Genomic DNA, 16507 nt, shown 5'->3' with positions numbered 1-16507 from the left:
AAGCGGAAGGGGGAGGCGCGCGGGCTGCTCGGTCGGTAGCGGCGGGAAGGGCGTGGGGAGGCGGCGGCGGAAGCGGGCGCGCGGCGGTAGCGGTAGCGGTGCTGGCCCGGCCCCCCTGCCCGAGCCCCCTCCCCATGCTGGCCGCGTGTGCGGGCGCGGCTCGCAGGTAGGCGCGGGGCGGGAGGGGGCGCCTCAGGGCCCGGCGGCGGGCGGTCTCTGGGGCGAGCGCCGCCCGACTGGAAGCCTCCTACAGCCGCCCGCGGCTGACGGGCGGGACCTCGTCCCTCGGGGGAGCCGGGCCGGGGCCGGGCGTCCTGGCTGAGGCCAGTGCGGCCGCGCCGCGGGGAGAGCTGCCGGGCGGCTTCGAGGAGAGAAGCGCCCGCTGGCCGGCGGGGCGGTGCGGTGCGGGCCGCGGGTGTGCGGGGCGTGCGCCGGGGCCAGGCAGACAATAGGACGGGAAGTGTGACAGTCTGGGGGGTGTGAGGCCTCAGCTCCCAGCGTGTTTCCCGCAGTCCGCCTTCCCTGAAATAACCTTCGTAACGTACCGCTGCCGGGGGGCGGGGCGGGGCAGGCGAGGGCTCTGCCCTGCGGTCCCTGCACCGGGTGTTCAGAGGTACCGCTGGAGAAGCGGGCAGGGGAGCAATGGCTGCGGCGGCGGGGCCCTGCAGCGGGCGGCGTGGGGGGCGACACCGGGCGGTGTGCCTCACGTAGCTTTACAGAAAGGGGTGTCACTATTTCAGCATTACATGAGGGGCGGGACGGCTGCAGATACGTTAGCGAAGGCTTTTAACAATAAAGGATTAAGCTCTGTAATGAATACTAGCTCTGAACGAACCCAGAAAATCCGTGTAGAAGGCGGCTTGTAGGCAGTTCTGGACGGACTAGACAAATGAGCACTGGAGAAATTGAGAGGGCAGAGGAATATGAGCAAAGGACCAGATTTAATAGGAAACATGGAAATAGTAAGAGGGTCACAATGTAAATGCGTTGTGGTAATGAGAATGGAGTTGAGTTTGAGCATAAAATGAAGATGGTTACCCCTTATTGACCTTTAAGAAATGACAGTTGTGTGCTTACTGCATAAAATAGACCGGTTTTGTCCTATTTCACAGCCTTTGTTCAGGTCGTGTTAGGATTGAGGGGTACTAGCAGTTAGAAAATAAGATCCAGAACCTTTTCTTTTTATAGGGCTCCTGCTGTTGTAAATCGATTGACCAATTTACAGTTTTCAAGTAAGGTACACAACTATTTTCTTTTCCTAATATACATTTGCATCCTTTTTATATAGTCATTTTCACTGTTGTCCATATTTCGTGTTTACTGTCCTTGTTAGTCCTATAGATTTTTCCAACAAAAAGAAGGAAAGAAAGGAAAAGAAGGATGGAAGTTTTTTTTTTCTTTAGAAAAAATTAAAAGGTCTATCTTTTTGTAAGCTGCATTTGGAAACTGAAGGTACCTTCTTCTTAAGTAATAATAAAGTATTTGATATTGATTTAAATACCTTTTTCACCACTTGTTGTAAGTACAGCAGGAAATGGTCACTGTACTTTGTTAATGTTAAAAAATTTTCCATTAATACCTTTTTGTATTGAAACAGCTTCCTAAAACTGTTTGATCTCCTCCTGGGTTACATCAGAGGTAAGGGGGGGGGGGGGGGCAGGGGGAATTGGTACCTGTTCATTCTTTCCATTCTGTTCATGATTGTATACATCTCTGAAGTACTTCCTCTGTGTTTTTGTTTTATTTTGGGGTTTTTGCCCAGTCTGAAGAATCCCAGCCTAGTTACTTGTTCTTTGAATGGAGTCCATTGCTTACTGCAGCTGATCGTTACTAACTTGTCATGCCTTGGTTGAACAGAAAAAGGTTTCAGCAGGTGGGAGAACAGAAGACAGCAGAGTTTGTAATTGTTGGGAGGATCAGATTTGCACATAGTATGTTTGTGCTTCATGGTGTTACAGACTGGTATAATGAATCTGCGTTTTGTTCTGTTCCGCTTCTACTAAATCGAACCATTGCCTGCTTTTCAGCTGCTTCTTGGCTGATGTTTTTGTTAAACCATTAGATCTCCAGAATGTCTGGATCAGCTCACAGCTCATCGCTGTGTATGTAAAGTCAGAAGTGTGTGTCATTTCACAGTAATTAAGACTGAAATTCACTTTGTTAGTGGTTTTAAACTTTACTCCATGTTGTGACATCCTTTCACATATTTTTGTGGCTGCCTTTAGTACACTGTGTTATCATCAGTAAATTTTGTCACTTCATCTGTCTCACCTTTTTGTAGATCAGATATAAATATGTGAGAGAACAGAACCCAGCATGGAACCCTGCAGGGCTCCACTGGTAACCTAGTTCCATTCAGGAAAATGAGCAGCCATTTCTGTTTCTGTCTTAGCTTGTAACCATTTACCCATAAGAGGATAGCCCGTCTCATCTCACAGCAGCACGGTTTCTTTAGAAACTTCTGGTCGACAGCCTTTGAAAATCAAATATATTTTATTAACTGATCTATGTCTGTTGTGACTTCTTCAAAGAATTCCCGTAGATTTGTGAATCTAGGATTTCCCTCTGTAGAGGAGACTCTTTTACTGTACATGTTACATGTATTTAGATTAGGGAAGGCGAGGTGAGGATGGGGTGAATGACACTTGTCTCTGTGCAAAATATGATTGGGTGTGCATGTGTTCATCATACCATTCCTAAAAGAGTTCAGTCTTTAACAAAGACACTTTTTATTTCTACTGTAGAAGGAGTGAAATTCTTGGCCATACTTACCATGCTGGAACAATCTTTCACATAGCCTGGAACCAGCCTGGGAAGTACTTGGTGTTCTTAAGTCAATACTCACTCAAAAGCCAGAGCAGAAAGCAGGTTTCATTTGCTTGCCTAATTTGTGGTGTTGAGCCGCACACTGTAGCACAGAGTGCGTTCGGCATTTTGCAAGCATTGAACTGACCACAGCATGTTATAACGCACCATGTTCCCAAGAAGAAGTGATTTAAAATGGTGCAAGTAAGTGAGATTAGGTCATCATCTGCCATGAAAGCATAGTTTTCCACCTAACTAATCATGGCAAAGAACATTTCTCAGTGCCTTGACTTAAGACTTAAGATCAATGGGAAATCAAAGGGTATTTCCATGGTACAGGCTGAACTAATGAACTGGGTGTAAATCAAAGAAAGCTTTTGTGTTCACAAACCCTCCTCAACAGTTTTCTCTGTCTTGCAGCACAATTTCTTATTCAGTTGGAGTCAACAAGCTGTTTTTCATGCGTAAGCTGATTGCATTCAAGTACTGAACTATCCTGACAGTAATAGTGTGTAGTGTTTGCACTAAATAACATGCACTTTACCTGCTGTTTATTGCAGGCATGATAGATAAATGGTAGATGCTTATACAGCAGCACCTGAGAGCTGTAAGGCCTTAAATGCAACATTTTTTTCCACTGTGTTTCCATGGTTCACCTGATGGTAGAATTAAACAATAAGATAAAACCAGTAAGATAACCCTAATGAGCACCTCCTCCATCAAATTAAGTGTAGTACACTTAGTGTTTGCATGTGAGTGTTGAAAAGTCGCTCAACTTTCTTCCTAAGATCATCCAAGCAAGTTGTGATGTGATGGACTTTTGCTGTAACGCAGAATGGGTTCAGTTCACGGTATGGGTTTGAAGCCTAGTTTAGCAGTACTAGTAATTTTGGGTTTGGTTGGGGTTTTTTTGTTTGTTTGGGGTTTTTTTCTAGAATGATAGATACCATAATTTTAGAGATCAGACACTCCACAGAAACAGTATCCTGACACTTCTGTGTGTTCCACTCCAGACTACTGTGTGGAAATCACCCCCTCATGTCAATCAGACCAGTTTCCAAAATCCTGTTGTTGGAGGGAGCTAAGGGGAAAAGGAGAGAATATATGTAATTTGTAACATGTTATGCACATGTATGAGTTCCCACTTAAGGTCTGGATTTTCTGTTAGCTGCTGCAGAGCACCTTTTTCACTTACTTTGCTGTTGATGTTAATTCTGTTGTTAATTCTGCTGTCTAATTCTGATGTTGATTCTGTCAGAGAAACCAGTTAACATCTTTTGCCAGATAGAAAAGTCACAAAAGCAGCACTGAGGGTAATGTATGTATGAATAAAGACTTTAAAATGTTTGTATAACTTGTAGCTTTTTGACTCTTTCACATCGATCTGAACAGTTACAAGTGTGTATTATTAGAAGCATACCAAATATAGAGTGTACAGTGAATTACTTTGCAGAGAATGCTTTTTTTTCTGAAAAGTGTAGTGACAGAATTAATTGTTTAGTTCTATTCCTTCAAATGCAGCTTAAGAAAAAAAACCACCAAAACAATCTGTAGTGGTGGTTATGGAGCTTTAAATTAGGAAGTACTTAACTTGCTATCCTTTTGCTGTAGTGAGAGCTGTCCGTGCCAAACACAGTTGTGACACAGAGCCAAGTACTTCTTAAGGAAAATGGCCCAGGAATTCAAGGCATGTATTTACTGTTCCTTACACAGTCAAGAGCCAAACAGAAGAAAGGACTGAGAAGTGAACTGTAACAAGGATTTCAAATATGTTTGTCCAGCAGGAAAAAGTGATGACTTATATTGTAGGGCCGTAGACTCATTCCTGTGGCTCAGTTGTAATAATGTTGCGCTGTGATTAGCTTTGAGCTATTTAACTGTACTTTGCTTGTTCTGTCTTGGATTTTCCCACACCGCACCACCCCTTCTTGTTTTGGCCTTGTGTTACTCGGTCCTCTGCTTTGTTTGATTTTTGGCCTTGCTTTACTATAAAATATACAATTACTTGTCTGAAGGTGTAAGTCAAAACTGAAACAACATGGAGAGGTATTTAAAATCCAAGAATTAAGGATCTCTAAATAATACAGTTTTTAGCCTGTTAAATTTCTGTCATAAAATCCATCCTGAGAACACAGACCGACTGCACTGTCTCTTAGGTTATATTAGATGCTGATGAATACTCATGGTGGTTTGTTTCTGAGATGCTTTTTAACTTCTTCATTTAAAGAAAAAGAAAAATTCTACTCCATATGAGGCTTGACTGTTACAAAGCTTTGCTTAAACCATGCCTATCTGCTGTCATTTATATATGCTTTGTAGCACTTGAGTCTTACTTCAGGGAAATGCCAACATATGGCTTATTATTCAATTATTAAATAATTTGTCCTGTCTGTTTTTATATTGCCTTAACGGGACATGTCTAGTTTTTTTAGTTTGTGGGGTTTTTTTTAACAAGGCCGCTAGGAGGAGTCAAAACATTCAGACCCTGTGAACATCGATTGCGGAACGTAGTGAGTATGGTCTTCACTTACTCAATGCTGGCTTCCAGCATGCAGCATTGCTTCTTCTGCAGCCTGTAGGATTAGGAAGTGTTATTTAACTTGAGATCTGCTGTTTCAAAAAAGAGACCAAAATGATCGCACTGTTGTTCTCAATTTTAATTTGGTAGCTTTTACAAAGCTTCATATAGTAAATTATGGATTGAAAAAGTTGTTCATTGTGATTTCCAAATCTGCCCTTATTTATATCCATAGGAATGTCCCCTGAAGTATGCGTGTAGTGCAGCAAGAAAAAACTTAACTGTATTTATTTACTATTAGAGTATTAAAAAATGAGAAGATGATAAAGTTGTCTGAATTTGAGACCCCCCTCTCTATGTCTTTCTTTCTCTGTTCTTAAAATCTTGGCTGCCACTTTACCCCTGAAGGTGTGATCCCACATCTTTTGTCAGCAGAAGATACGGTTTTCCATTCTACATGAAGGTGATACACTGATTTTTGCATGGCTACATGGAACTGGCAGATTTATTAGCAAGTACAATAAACTGGTCTGTGTTTATGTTTCCCAGAAACACATTTGTTACAGACTTTATTCTGTAAAATTATACCTGTCATTGTAACTAATACTGTTTAGGTGAAGAATAATTTGAAAACTGGAAGTTCCATTAAAGAGTCTTGGGTGGAATCATAGATAATCTGTAATATAATCAGATTTAAATGAGGCAGAAGGCTTAAATCTTGACTGTATTATGATTATCAGTAGTAGGAGCATATTGTGGACAAGCTTACACGTTTTTGTGTTTGTATTTTCTAAAGCTGGTACTCTTTTGCTGCTTCTGCTTCACAGGTTGTGGCTTTCTTGTTTTATTTTAATAGTATTAATGGAACATGCGAACAGAGGGTTGCTTGGCATGTTCCAATCACAGAAAATGTTTATAAACAAAACTAGACTTACATAAATGTTTAATACTTTTAAAATACTGCACGAGTTAAAAATCAGTCTGCAAATTCAATTGCTTTGTTTGTCTTCACAGCAGTTATATTGGCCCCTGTATTGCCTTAATAGAGTATTATAAAGGTCCTTCTCCTTTCTAAAATCAAATCAAATTTAAATTTTCCAGATGCAGCAAGTTATCAAATTGTAGATTTCTTGGTAAAATAAATGACCTGGCATTCTAGCAAAAATAGCAATGATGGCAGTCTGTAACTAGAAGCTTTGTTTTCTAGTTAAAAATCCTCTTTTAGAAGTAGCTACTAAGATTTTAAGTTGTTATTCACCTTACACTGCTTTTGGTAGAAATTATCATTCTTACTCCTTTTGGAATTGGCAGATTATTTTTGTGGAAATAATTTCTGTGTGATATAATTTTATCCATAATTTGTGGAAACGGCTACTTCTATAATACTTCTTATTGTAGCTGAAAGTCCAGACTAAACCTTGTGTGCCTTTCCTCCTGAACTTACTGTAGGTGGATGAAGCGTGCACAAATGCATAATATATTTCTGTTTGTCCTTATGTCATTCCACTGACACTATTAGATGCCATAGGGCTCACCCAAGAAAAAGGCCAGTGCAAGCTGCCAACAGAGGCCGGTTAGATACTCATAGTAAAAATGCAATGTAAATAAAGTGCTTTAATTTTAAAGGACCTTGCAGGAACATAGGGACTAGAAGGGACAATTGGAGCGATCAAGTCTAGTCCTGTGCTACCTTAGGTAACCAAGTAATATAATCCATTTTATAAGCTGGTCAAGGTCCATGTTATAAATAGAGGTGTTTTCAATTCCTGGTGCTTACTGGGCAGCTGTTTCAGAATCTCACTGCCCTGAAGGTTACAGATGTCTCTTAAAATTCTAGCTTACATGTATTCCTGACCGATTTATTTTAATTTGTTCCTATATGTCAGTATTGCCTCAGCATCAAGAACCCTTTCCACTTTGGAACATTTAAATGGTATGCTTAATGACAGCAATCATCTTGAAACTTCTTTTGCTAATGCTTTTCATGTATGTTTCTAGCAGTAGTGCAGGCTTAATTTTATATATATATTTTATATATATATATATATAAAAAAATAGGTGGCTATTGACACTTTTGATCCTTCATTTAGGCCAGCACAACTGTTATGAAGTCACTCATAACATAGATGATGGAACTGATAAGCTGAAAAAAAGCTGTCCACCCCCTGCATATTTTTTGGTCCACTTTATTCACCTGTATACTGACTCTTTTTGAAGTATGTCCCTACCAACAGTTATGTTGCTGTCATTGACAGAATGGTGTACAGGGGTAGAAATGAGCAGCAGAAGGAGGAACGGGAAGAAGAATATCTTAAGGCGATACTCCTGCTAGACATGAACCTTATCCTTAAGCCAGGCTTGTTTAGACACATCTACTGTTCTGTACTGCACAAAACTGAGTGTAATACCTGAAATGGCTTGAACTAGTCAGTTCAGGCATTAGCAACAGCCTACCTGTGGCCCCATAGGGTAATTGCATTATACGTGTAACACTATTTAAAGGCCTACATTTGTTTAGCCTTCTGTCTAATTTAAACTGAATCAGCCTCTGATTGCTCAGTCCAAGCAATGGTTGACTCTTCTATAATGTTGCTACCGTTTACCAAAAGCAAGCCTAAAATAATAATTGCATCTTGTTGGTTCAGTTGCTGTTTGAAAAAAGCCATTTGCTGCTGCATCTGGTTCCTAACGTTATTAATAGAATTTATTTTCCAGTTTATATCTGGGAAGTTCAAGTTTCACTCAGTGATACAATTTACTGTAATATTTTCTCTCTAATAACATGCAAAGTGTAGTTGCAGGGCATTTTTGAAACATACTGTTTTAGCTGTACTTTTCTTTCTTGTTTCGTTATAATCTATTTAATCTTTCATTTTGGCATTATTTTTGTTTCTTTCTTGAACAAGCAAGATCAGGTTAGTTAATTACGAGTTTTATTGCGGTAGATACATGGAGTTTGGAGGATTTATTTATAGTTTTATGTAGACGAAGTATGAAATACTAAGCCATGAAAGAAATGCCCAAGATTTCACCTATGCATATAGTTTTACTTGCATGTTGTTATTTGTTAATCTGATGTTAGTTACCTTGGCCCTAAGTACAATCTGAGTGACTGGTAGCAAGATAACACATGTCTTTAAATGGTTATTTGAAGATTTGTATGTAGTAATTGGTTTTACGTGAAATCTTGCATTACAGTTTTTGAAGGCCCACCTTCATGTGGTCAATTAGAAAGACTTCCAGGTCTTTCTATTTGTATTGCCTTTGTTAATCTACATAAATGACTGCTTCCTTGTGTCAGCAGGGGGAGACAAGGTATGAACACTTCAAAACTAGGCATTTCTGTGCTTTCCTGTCTTAACAGATAAGACAACCACTTGCTAGTATTTATGACAGTCACTTATGCAGCTGTCAAATTTATATTCCTCCACACAAGTAGCCAACTAAGATCAGGTGGCATCTTTTTTTGGTATTTAAAAGTAATGCTGTGCATTCAAGTTCATGAAGTTGGTCCAACTTTATTAATTAAACTTGTTGGAAAGGTTGAAATTAATATAATCTGTTTGAGTGTTTGTTTCTGATAATATGTAAATGGTCAGTGACAGGGCTGTGTTTTCTACGTGTCTAGGTGAAGGTGAATGAATGACAGAAGGCTGTAGGTTCCATTTAAGAAAGAATACCTGCTTCATATCCTGCACTTTAGCATAGCTGTCAGCTTTTATGATCAGGCTGTTGTGCTTCTTTGATTCTATTTTATTTTTACCTTATTTTGGTGCATTTCATATCCTTTCTGATGATCTCAGGGGTCAGGGTAGAGTTCAGAGCCTTGAACCTACTTTTGAGGACGTTCCCCTTCAGCTCCTGTGAGGTTCTCCAGAGTTGCACTAGCAGTGTGTGAAGAAACTAGACATATGGCAGTCCAGTGGGAAGCTGTTCATAAATTAATGAAGTACTATTCTTTAGTGGATTTGTAGATTCAGGGTAGAATTCAGTGGTTTTGGGGGATGCGAAACTAATGCATTCTGAGAACGCTAATACTTAGCTATTTGCTTTCATGAAAGCCACTTCATTTGTGATAAACTTCTGAGATTCAGAGTTTCAGTAGTCCAGTGGAGAAGCTACTAAGGCATTAATGTCGGAACTGAGTTGGTGTTGGAGAGATACAACAGGGGTGGAAGGAATATTCTTTATTCAGGCTTCGTTTTCAGAGTTAAATCATCAATATACTAGGCATTGATGTTCCTTTATGCCAGTAGAAGGGAAAAGTGAACATCTTGCCTACACACTGGTATGGGATGCTTTGAAAAAACTGTGGCAACAAGGAAAAAAAATCTCAACACATAGATAGAAATGTTGTCTTGCATAAAAATAATTTTGGCTAGGCTATTTCTAGGTAGTTCCTCTTACAGATGAGTGAGACTTTTAAACAAAAAGTCTTACCTTCAAACAGAAGCCCTGCATGTGGCTCTTTTCAGATTGTTTGCATTTCACTCTTCTGCTTTGTGTTTCCTTCAGGCTAAAATTGCCTGTCCTTCTATGCATGCTCTCTGAATTGTATGCCAAAACCTATCTGAGCACTTAGGCACATACCAGACTGGTTTTGCAATAAAATTAATAGAGGTACAGTGGCTAGCATTAAGAGAAAAAGGTATTTCATGTAAAATAGTGTTAGGTAAACTTTCCTTTTACTAGCAGGCTCTCTGTGTGTGTTCTTGTATTTCTTTAGATATGGTTGAAAGTTTTAAGTTTTCATTATTACCATAGCAACATGTGATTATTATGGTTTTTTAAAATTATGCAACTGAAATGGGGAGGCTGATAGTCTCTGCCAGTCAGAGATCCTCCTATGATGCTGCTATGATCCTTCTATAATACTAAACATTGCAGCAAGTTTTACTCCTTGAATGCAAACTGTCTTTTAATTACTATCAGAATATGATCTTCCTCAGCAACTATTTCATATAGAACTGAACTATTAATATAGTCACCAGGTGAGTATCTTGTTGACTGTGTGGATTTCTGTAAACCCCACTTTATAGTCAGTTGCCTGAATCTGTGTCCTTCTCCTTCATACAAGCAGGCTGAGAGTTTTTTGTTGGGGTGGGAGGGTAGAAGCCTGTTATATTCTTAACTTGTATTTGGAGTAATTGCTCCAAGTCACTTTTTTTTTTTAGTATTGTCAAAAAGATTAGTGAGAAGGCAGCCATTGATTGTACAGCACGCTAAGATCAGTTGGATATGTAAATTTTTCTGTTAGCTAAAGCTGAAATATAGTTGACATACAATCAGGATTAATAGTACATAAATTACAGTAAACTTATGTACCTTTTCTGATGATAGAGTAAAACTGTCTATTTAAAATCCAGAACAATTAAAGGAATAAATTTTTAAGTGAACAACAACTAGAAGTTTTCCTCTCATGGCATATTGTGGCAGGCATCCTGTAGGTATAAAACTCTTTGTTGTAGTGAATGTGACCAAATGACTTTTTCTGTGTCTTGTTTTACGCATCTTTACAGTTCTTGGTCTTCATAATCTACAAATCACTATATGGGGTTTATTCCTTATTTCAAAAATGCAAATGCTGTCTCTTTCTGTAGTTTCAGTAACTGTAATTCTGTTTCTCTTAGAAGATTGAATAGTAACTTAATTTCTCTGGTTTTGTCAATACCAAAGTTTCTATCCCTGTCTGCACTTAGTCATCCTTTAGAGGGAAAATGCAGAAAACAGACCTCTGATTTATTTAAAATTAGACTGAACTGATAAGGGTAATGGCTGTGTATGGTCCTGTTGGACAAGCTATGGCTCTAAAAAGGACTGTTCTTGCTTCTAAAAATGTTCTTTAAGGTCGGTTGCCTTTTTTTTAATGTTTACTGTAAACTACCTCTTGAACTCGAATCTTGCTATATAATATCTTGCTTGATATTTTTTATACTTTCAGGTCCATTGGGCCACGGCTTATGCTGAGAATGACATTAGGAGCAGAAATTACTAGCCAGCTGAAGGCTTCTTTGTACATAGCATCAGGCCAAAACCTTTTGAGATGGGACCTGTCACCAGAGCAAATTAGAACAAGAACAGAAGAACTGATCAGGAGGACAAAGCATGTATATGACAGTGTCGGGATGCTTGATATTGGAGAAGTAACACAAGAAAATACTGTACGGGCCTTGGCAGATATAGAAATGGAATATGCAGGTTAGTGTATGTTTTCTGTGATTCTTTCCATAGGGTATTCCATCTGTGCATAAAGAAACAATGAGGAAAGATAGTTGTTGCTTACAATTCTGATTCATGTTGTTCTTGTTTAGAATGTGTAGCGGCCTCTCAAGGGTCCTCTACTCATAATAATCTTTCAGAACCTCCCAGCAGTATCTAACATGATCAGCTACAAATTTCTGCTGCTTTATTCTAGAGACAAAAATAAGGATTAGCAAAAAACTATGCTCCTTGATGCATGCTGAAAAGTGCATTGGTCACCTATTTTCTTTTTGCATGTGTAGCTCCACAGTTTATTTTCTTTTCCAGCTCTGTACAGCTGCTAGGGCACAATGTATGGTGCTTGTGGTAAGCCTAGTATACTCAAACCTGATAATCAGTGCTTTTTTCAGACACTACAGAATCTGAGACAAGCTAGTTAAATGTAATGATGGAAAGGTTGGTAAGCTCCTAGTGTAGAAGATGTGATGGTTGAGAATGGGGAAATTTTTGAAAGAAGACTGCTTTACTTCATCGCTTTTACATTATGGCCTGCAAGGCCTTGAAGAACCCAGGGAGAGGTGTTGGTCATGCAGTCACATCTAGATTGTTCTGAATGAATTATCCAGACATGCCAATAAATGGATGGGGCTTAATGGTCAAACACAGGTCATTCAGTTAATTTGTTAATAATTATCAGTCAGAGGAGAAAGGAAAAATAAAAATGTGTTTTCGGTGGCTTTGTTTCGAAAAACCTATCAAATGGTGGCTTTATGACTCTCAAAAAGTAGTCAGTGTAACAAAATGTCAAGTTCCCTTAAATCCTCTGAAAAAATCTTTGATAGCAACAGAAGTGCTGAAAACAGCCACCTTGGCCTGGAGCAAAATCTTTGCCTTGTGAAAAAGAGTAGCCTGTAGCTCAAATGATTGTACTGTAATATTAGTCTGGTTTTCACGTTACTTAGAATTACAGTTTAGGCACATCCATTGAGTTGACTGGAATTGATGCTGGCAGAAAGGCTGAGTAATCTTAATCCATACAGCTTCCTGTCAGATTCAGTTTTAATTGTATCAGTGTATTTGGTGTAATTATTTTAAGTCTTTTCACCAAGGTATAAAACTCTCTGCTTTAAATTAAATTAGAAGGAAAATCTATATGTCATTCAAAAAACAGTGGCCATCAGCTTCCCAGCACAACCACCGAGATTTGCATCTTCCAAGATATACTTTTTTCTCTACGTGCTATTGCAGTAGTGGGTCATATTGAAGCATTTTAATGCTAATCTTCAAAGCTGTATGTGAAATTAGCATGAATTACCTGTGAAACAGCCCATGGCATATGATAAGGATGTATTACCACAGCAAGACTTCCATTAGAACCTTGGATTTTTAAGGCCTCTGTGTCCCTTTCTCAAGTACATGAAAGACCTACCCCTGTAACTGTAACTTATTATCTGAAAAGACACAGATGACAACAGGCCTTATATTTCACTTGGAAGCTGCCAAAACTCAGTTCATCATTTTGAAATATCTTGGTATGAGGACAGGGAGTGGTGGGGAGGGGGGAGTTTCCTGTGGACTTCAAGAAGAACTATATGCCCATATTTGCATTCCAAAGGTTTTTCAAGCTGAGAGCATCTTAGGGTTTGATAAAACAGCTACAGATTACATAAAATTATAAAGCTTTAAATCATCCTAAAAGGTTGTTACTCTAAAGTGTGCTTTTGGGGAGGTGGAGGTTGGTTAAATTGTAATTGGTTTTGAATTAAATTAATTCAGCTGGTCATAACAGTTCTTTTCTATTTAAGGATTTCTATTCAATGTCATTAGAAGATGCAATATTCCTTTAATAAGCAAGGACTTATTTAATCTCAAAAATGTAATCTAAAAAAGTACTATTACTCAGCTTCTGATCTCTAGAAGTTCAGAATACATAAACAGCATCTTCTGTGTTTGCCTTGTTGTTTCCTAAACACAGAAGAGAAGATGGATATTTGACACTGTTCTCATAATAATGTAAAAAATAATTTTAGGACAGATGAGCCTGTTTGAAAGATTTGGAGCTTTTCACTTTAAAAGCTAACATGGAAGCACCTGTGCCAGCTATGAAACAGCGTTGGTCTGCACTTACTAGTAGTTCATCTTTCAAAAATCATGTATCATATTTATACATCTTTCAGTCAATTTTGTAGAAGTTGATGAGATAGTTGGGCTTGGGTAGTAGATAGCTGCTGTAAAATGTTTATTTGTTATAATGATGTGCAGTTTTGTTGTTTCATGTATTCATTTTTACATTTTTCGTAGTCACTTTTTTTCAAGCCTGATCTGAAGTGTCAGGTTGTTTTGGGTGCTTGTTTCTTATGTCTTCTGTAAATATCAGAAGCGGGGCAAGTTCCTTATCCTTAAAGCATTTCTAGCCTCTGTGTTAAGTGTTCATTGCCTTTTATTTAAACAGTGGAAAGAAGCATGTTGGATTTTCCCCAGCATGTCTCACCTGACAAAGAGGTACGCTTAGCAAGTACAGAAGCTGACAAAAAGCTTTCTAATTTTGATGTGGAGATGAGCATGAGAGAAGATGTGTTTCAGAAGATTGTTTATTTGCAGGTAAATCACAATGATATCTGCATAACATGTGGAAATATAGATGAAATTCCAGCAGTGAAAAACTTTTCTCTAAAGAAATTAGTACCCGCAGCACTTTTCAAGATCCTCATCACTGTGTGTGTTTCCTCTGTGTCTGTAGCAGTCAAATCGTCCTAGTGGGACACAGCTGTACAAACAGGCTGTCGTTCCACAAAACATTAAGCCACTGTAACTTGTGGCTCCTGCTCTTTGCTTCTCATGACTAGGTGTCTGTATGCTTCTGCCCTCAATTGCAATAGCTTTGACTTTTGTCTCATCTTCCAATAAGCTGGTACAAGGAAGTTAAACTAGCAGAACAAAACCCATCAGGAAAAATAAAATTGTTTTCTGCTGGTTGAGCTCCCTGAACTGCTTTGCCCCGAACATCACCAAGGAGGGGAGGAAGAAAAGAGGCAATATAGCAGTGTATTTGGGTTGGCTTATACTACTTTTGCATTTTTGTCCAAAGTTGTCCTTTATTGAAATTGTTGAGAATTTACAATTTTAAACTCTAGTTTTGTGTCATGAAAGTTAATGAGAATGTATAACTGGGAGTAACCTCTGAAATTAACTCTTTTGATCTGCTAATTATAGACAGCGATGTTGTATACTCTTCCTCATATGTTGCTTAAGCCTCAAAAGAAAACCAAGTCCAAAGATACGTTTACTGTTGAACTAGTTTCTACCCCTTTTGTGTTTCTCTTTAGCTTCCCTTCTAATTGAGCACCTACAGGTATCTTGTATTCTTCATTTGTACTATTTATTTTCTAGCTCAAACAAGAACATTTGATTTTGTTCAAATGCATGTAGTAATGTATTTACATTTAGTAATAATTTTCCGAAAGTGTGATTTAAAGATAATGCAAGGAAGCTATCTAATGTGAAAACTGAAATTTATACGTTTGTCAATGCTTCAGACATGAATCTTTCCTTTCAACCCCATCAATTTTTAACCTTCATGTGATACTGATAATATACTGGAGACCTATTCCTTGGCATATTCTTTGTGTTTTTTGCAGTGTTGACTGGGAAGCAGAATAATATTTGCAGCACCTTATTAAAGTGCCTTCTAATACCATTATCTTCTATTGCTGTGGTTTTTAGTCACATTTTCAAGTGTTCTCCTCTAGCTGGATATTTTTGTTTATGTGTTTAGAGGTATTTAACAGCCCCATTTTGAGGACCTTCTGTTGGTGTTGGCAGATAGTGCCTTATGTTGATTTTTTTCCTGCTCTGTTGCTACTAATTAAATTATTTGGTATGTATTATTCGCTGTGATTTTCCCCACCCTCCAGTATAGTATACACTGATACATTTAGGGCTAATCTGCCATATGTGTATCTATCTATTTTTAATTTACAGGAATTTCTGATAGTAGCTAGTGAAAACTGATTGCTGTTATTTGCTACTATTACTTTTGTATAGTCTTTGGGGTTTTTTAACTTTCTTATTTGGTGCTTTCCTTCTTCATTTCCCTTTGCAGAAATACTTGGCTTTTGTAATAGTTACAACCACTGCTTAAATCTCCATTTAATTTTTTTAGAGCTTTTCCTTGGCTTAACTGCAGCATGTTTTAGTATTAGTTTTCCAAAGATGCAGCCTCTGAGTTTATATCAACTTCATAATGATGATGGAAGTAGTAGAAGTTTTTGCTGTAGAACAGATGTGAAAAAGCCAATAGTGCCAGACTGATCAAGTCTTGCTATTTCCAAATGACTAATTCTTGTTAACTTTTGCTAAATTTCTAATACTTTCTCCTATTAGAAACTCTCAGCTGAAAAGTCAGGTTCCAGGAGCACATGATAAAAAAAAAAACCCAAACAAACAAAGACCTTCCACAAACAGACATGCTTTGCTGAAATCCTTTTGTCAGTTTAAATGAGCTAGTAAAACATTTTTATTAAATTGGGGGTTTCATGGCCTCACTGAGGATTTAATAGTTCAGGTATATTAATTCAGTTTCTTGATCCTGCACAAGGGCCAGGTTAAAATGCAATTAATAGAATGAAGACCCTCACACTCCCATGTTATTTATAATACAGTCAGTCCACTAAAAAATGGTGTGAGTCTGCTTAGTCTCAGTGACATCCTGAATAGTTTTGATACCTTCAATGAGGACTAAACTTTTCTACATTAACAACTGTTCAGTATTCTTTCTAAATTCTGCTTTATTTGAGAACTGTTGATGGTGAAAGATGTGTGAAGTTTTTGTATTTATTAAAACTAAAAAACCTGAAAGTAATCTGGTCTCGTTTCTGTACACGAGGTGAAAAAATTCCTGCATGAATTCATGTTGAATACACTCCTTATCTTCTTTAGAAAACTTATTTTGGGGTTTGCAACTTGGATTAAAGGTGAATTTGG

General features: G+C 38.4%; 1 protein-coding gene across 6 annotated transcripts in view; it reads left to right on the top strand.

Annotated features, from left to right (window-relative positions):
- The first annotated feature begins 22 nt into the window (after window positions 1–22).
- Window positions 23–16507, top strand: part of NLN (neurolysin) — a 35329-nt gene continuing 18844 nt past the window's right edge. For 4 of the 6 annotated variants that reach the window (XM_055790682.1, XM_055790681.1, XM_055790680.1 and 1 more), the window contains exons 1-3: window positions 23–166; window positions 11265–11521; window positions 13977–14125. In XM_055790682.1, the coding sequence (XP_055646657.1) occupies window positions 135–166; window positions 11265–11521; window positions 13977–14125 (438 nt within the window). In that variant the 5' untranslated portion in view covers window positions 23–134. Of the gene's footprint in view, window positions 167–1188; window positions 1238–11264; window positions 11522–13976; window positions 14126–16507 lie in introns of those variants that run through there. The other 2 variants (XM_055790683.1, XM_027791253.2) reach the window with 2 other exon arrangements.

Source organism: Falco peregrinus, chromosome Z, assembly GCF_023634155.1.
Source record: "Falco peregrinus isolate bFalPer1 chromosome Z, bFalPer1.pri, whole genome shotgun sequence".
NCBI lineage: Eukaryota > Metazoa > Chordata > Aves > Falconiformes > Falconidae > Falco > Falco peregrinus.
The sequence above is the reverse complement of the archived record's forward strand: the minus strand, read 5'-3'. Positions and strand labels throughout refer to the sequence as shown.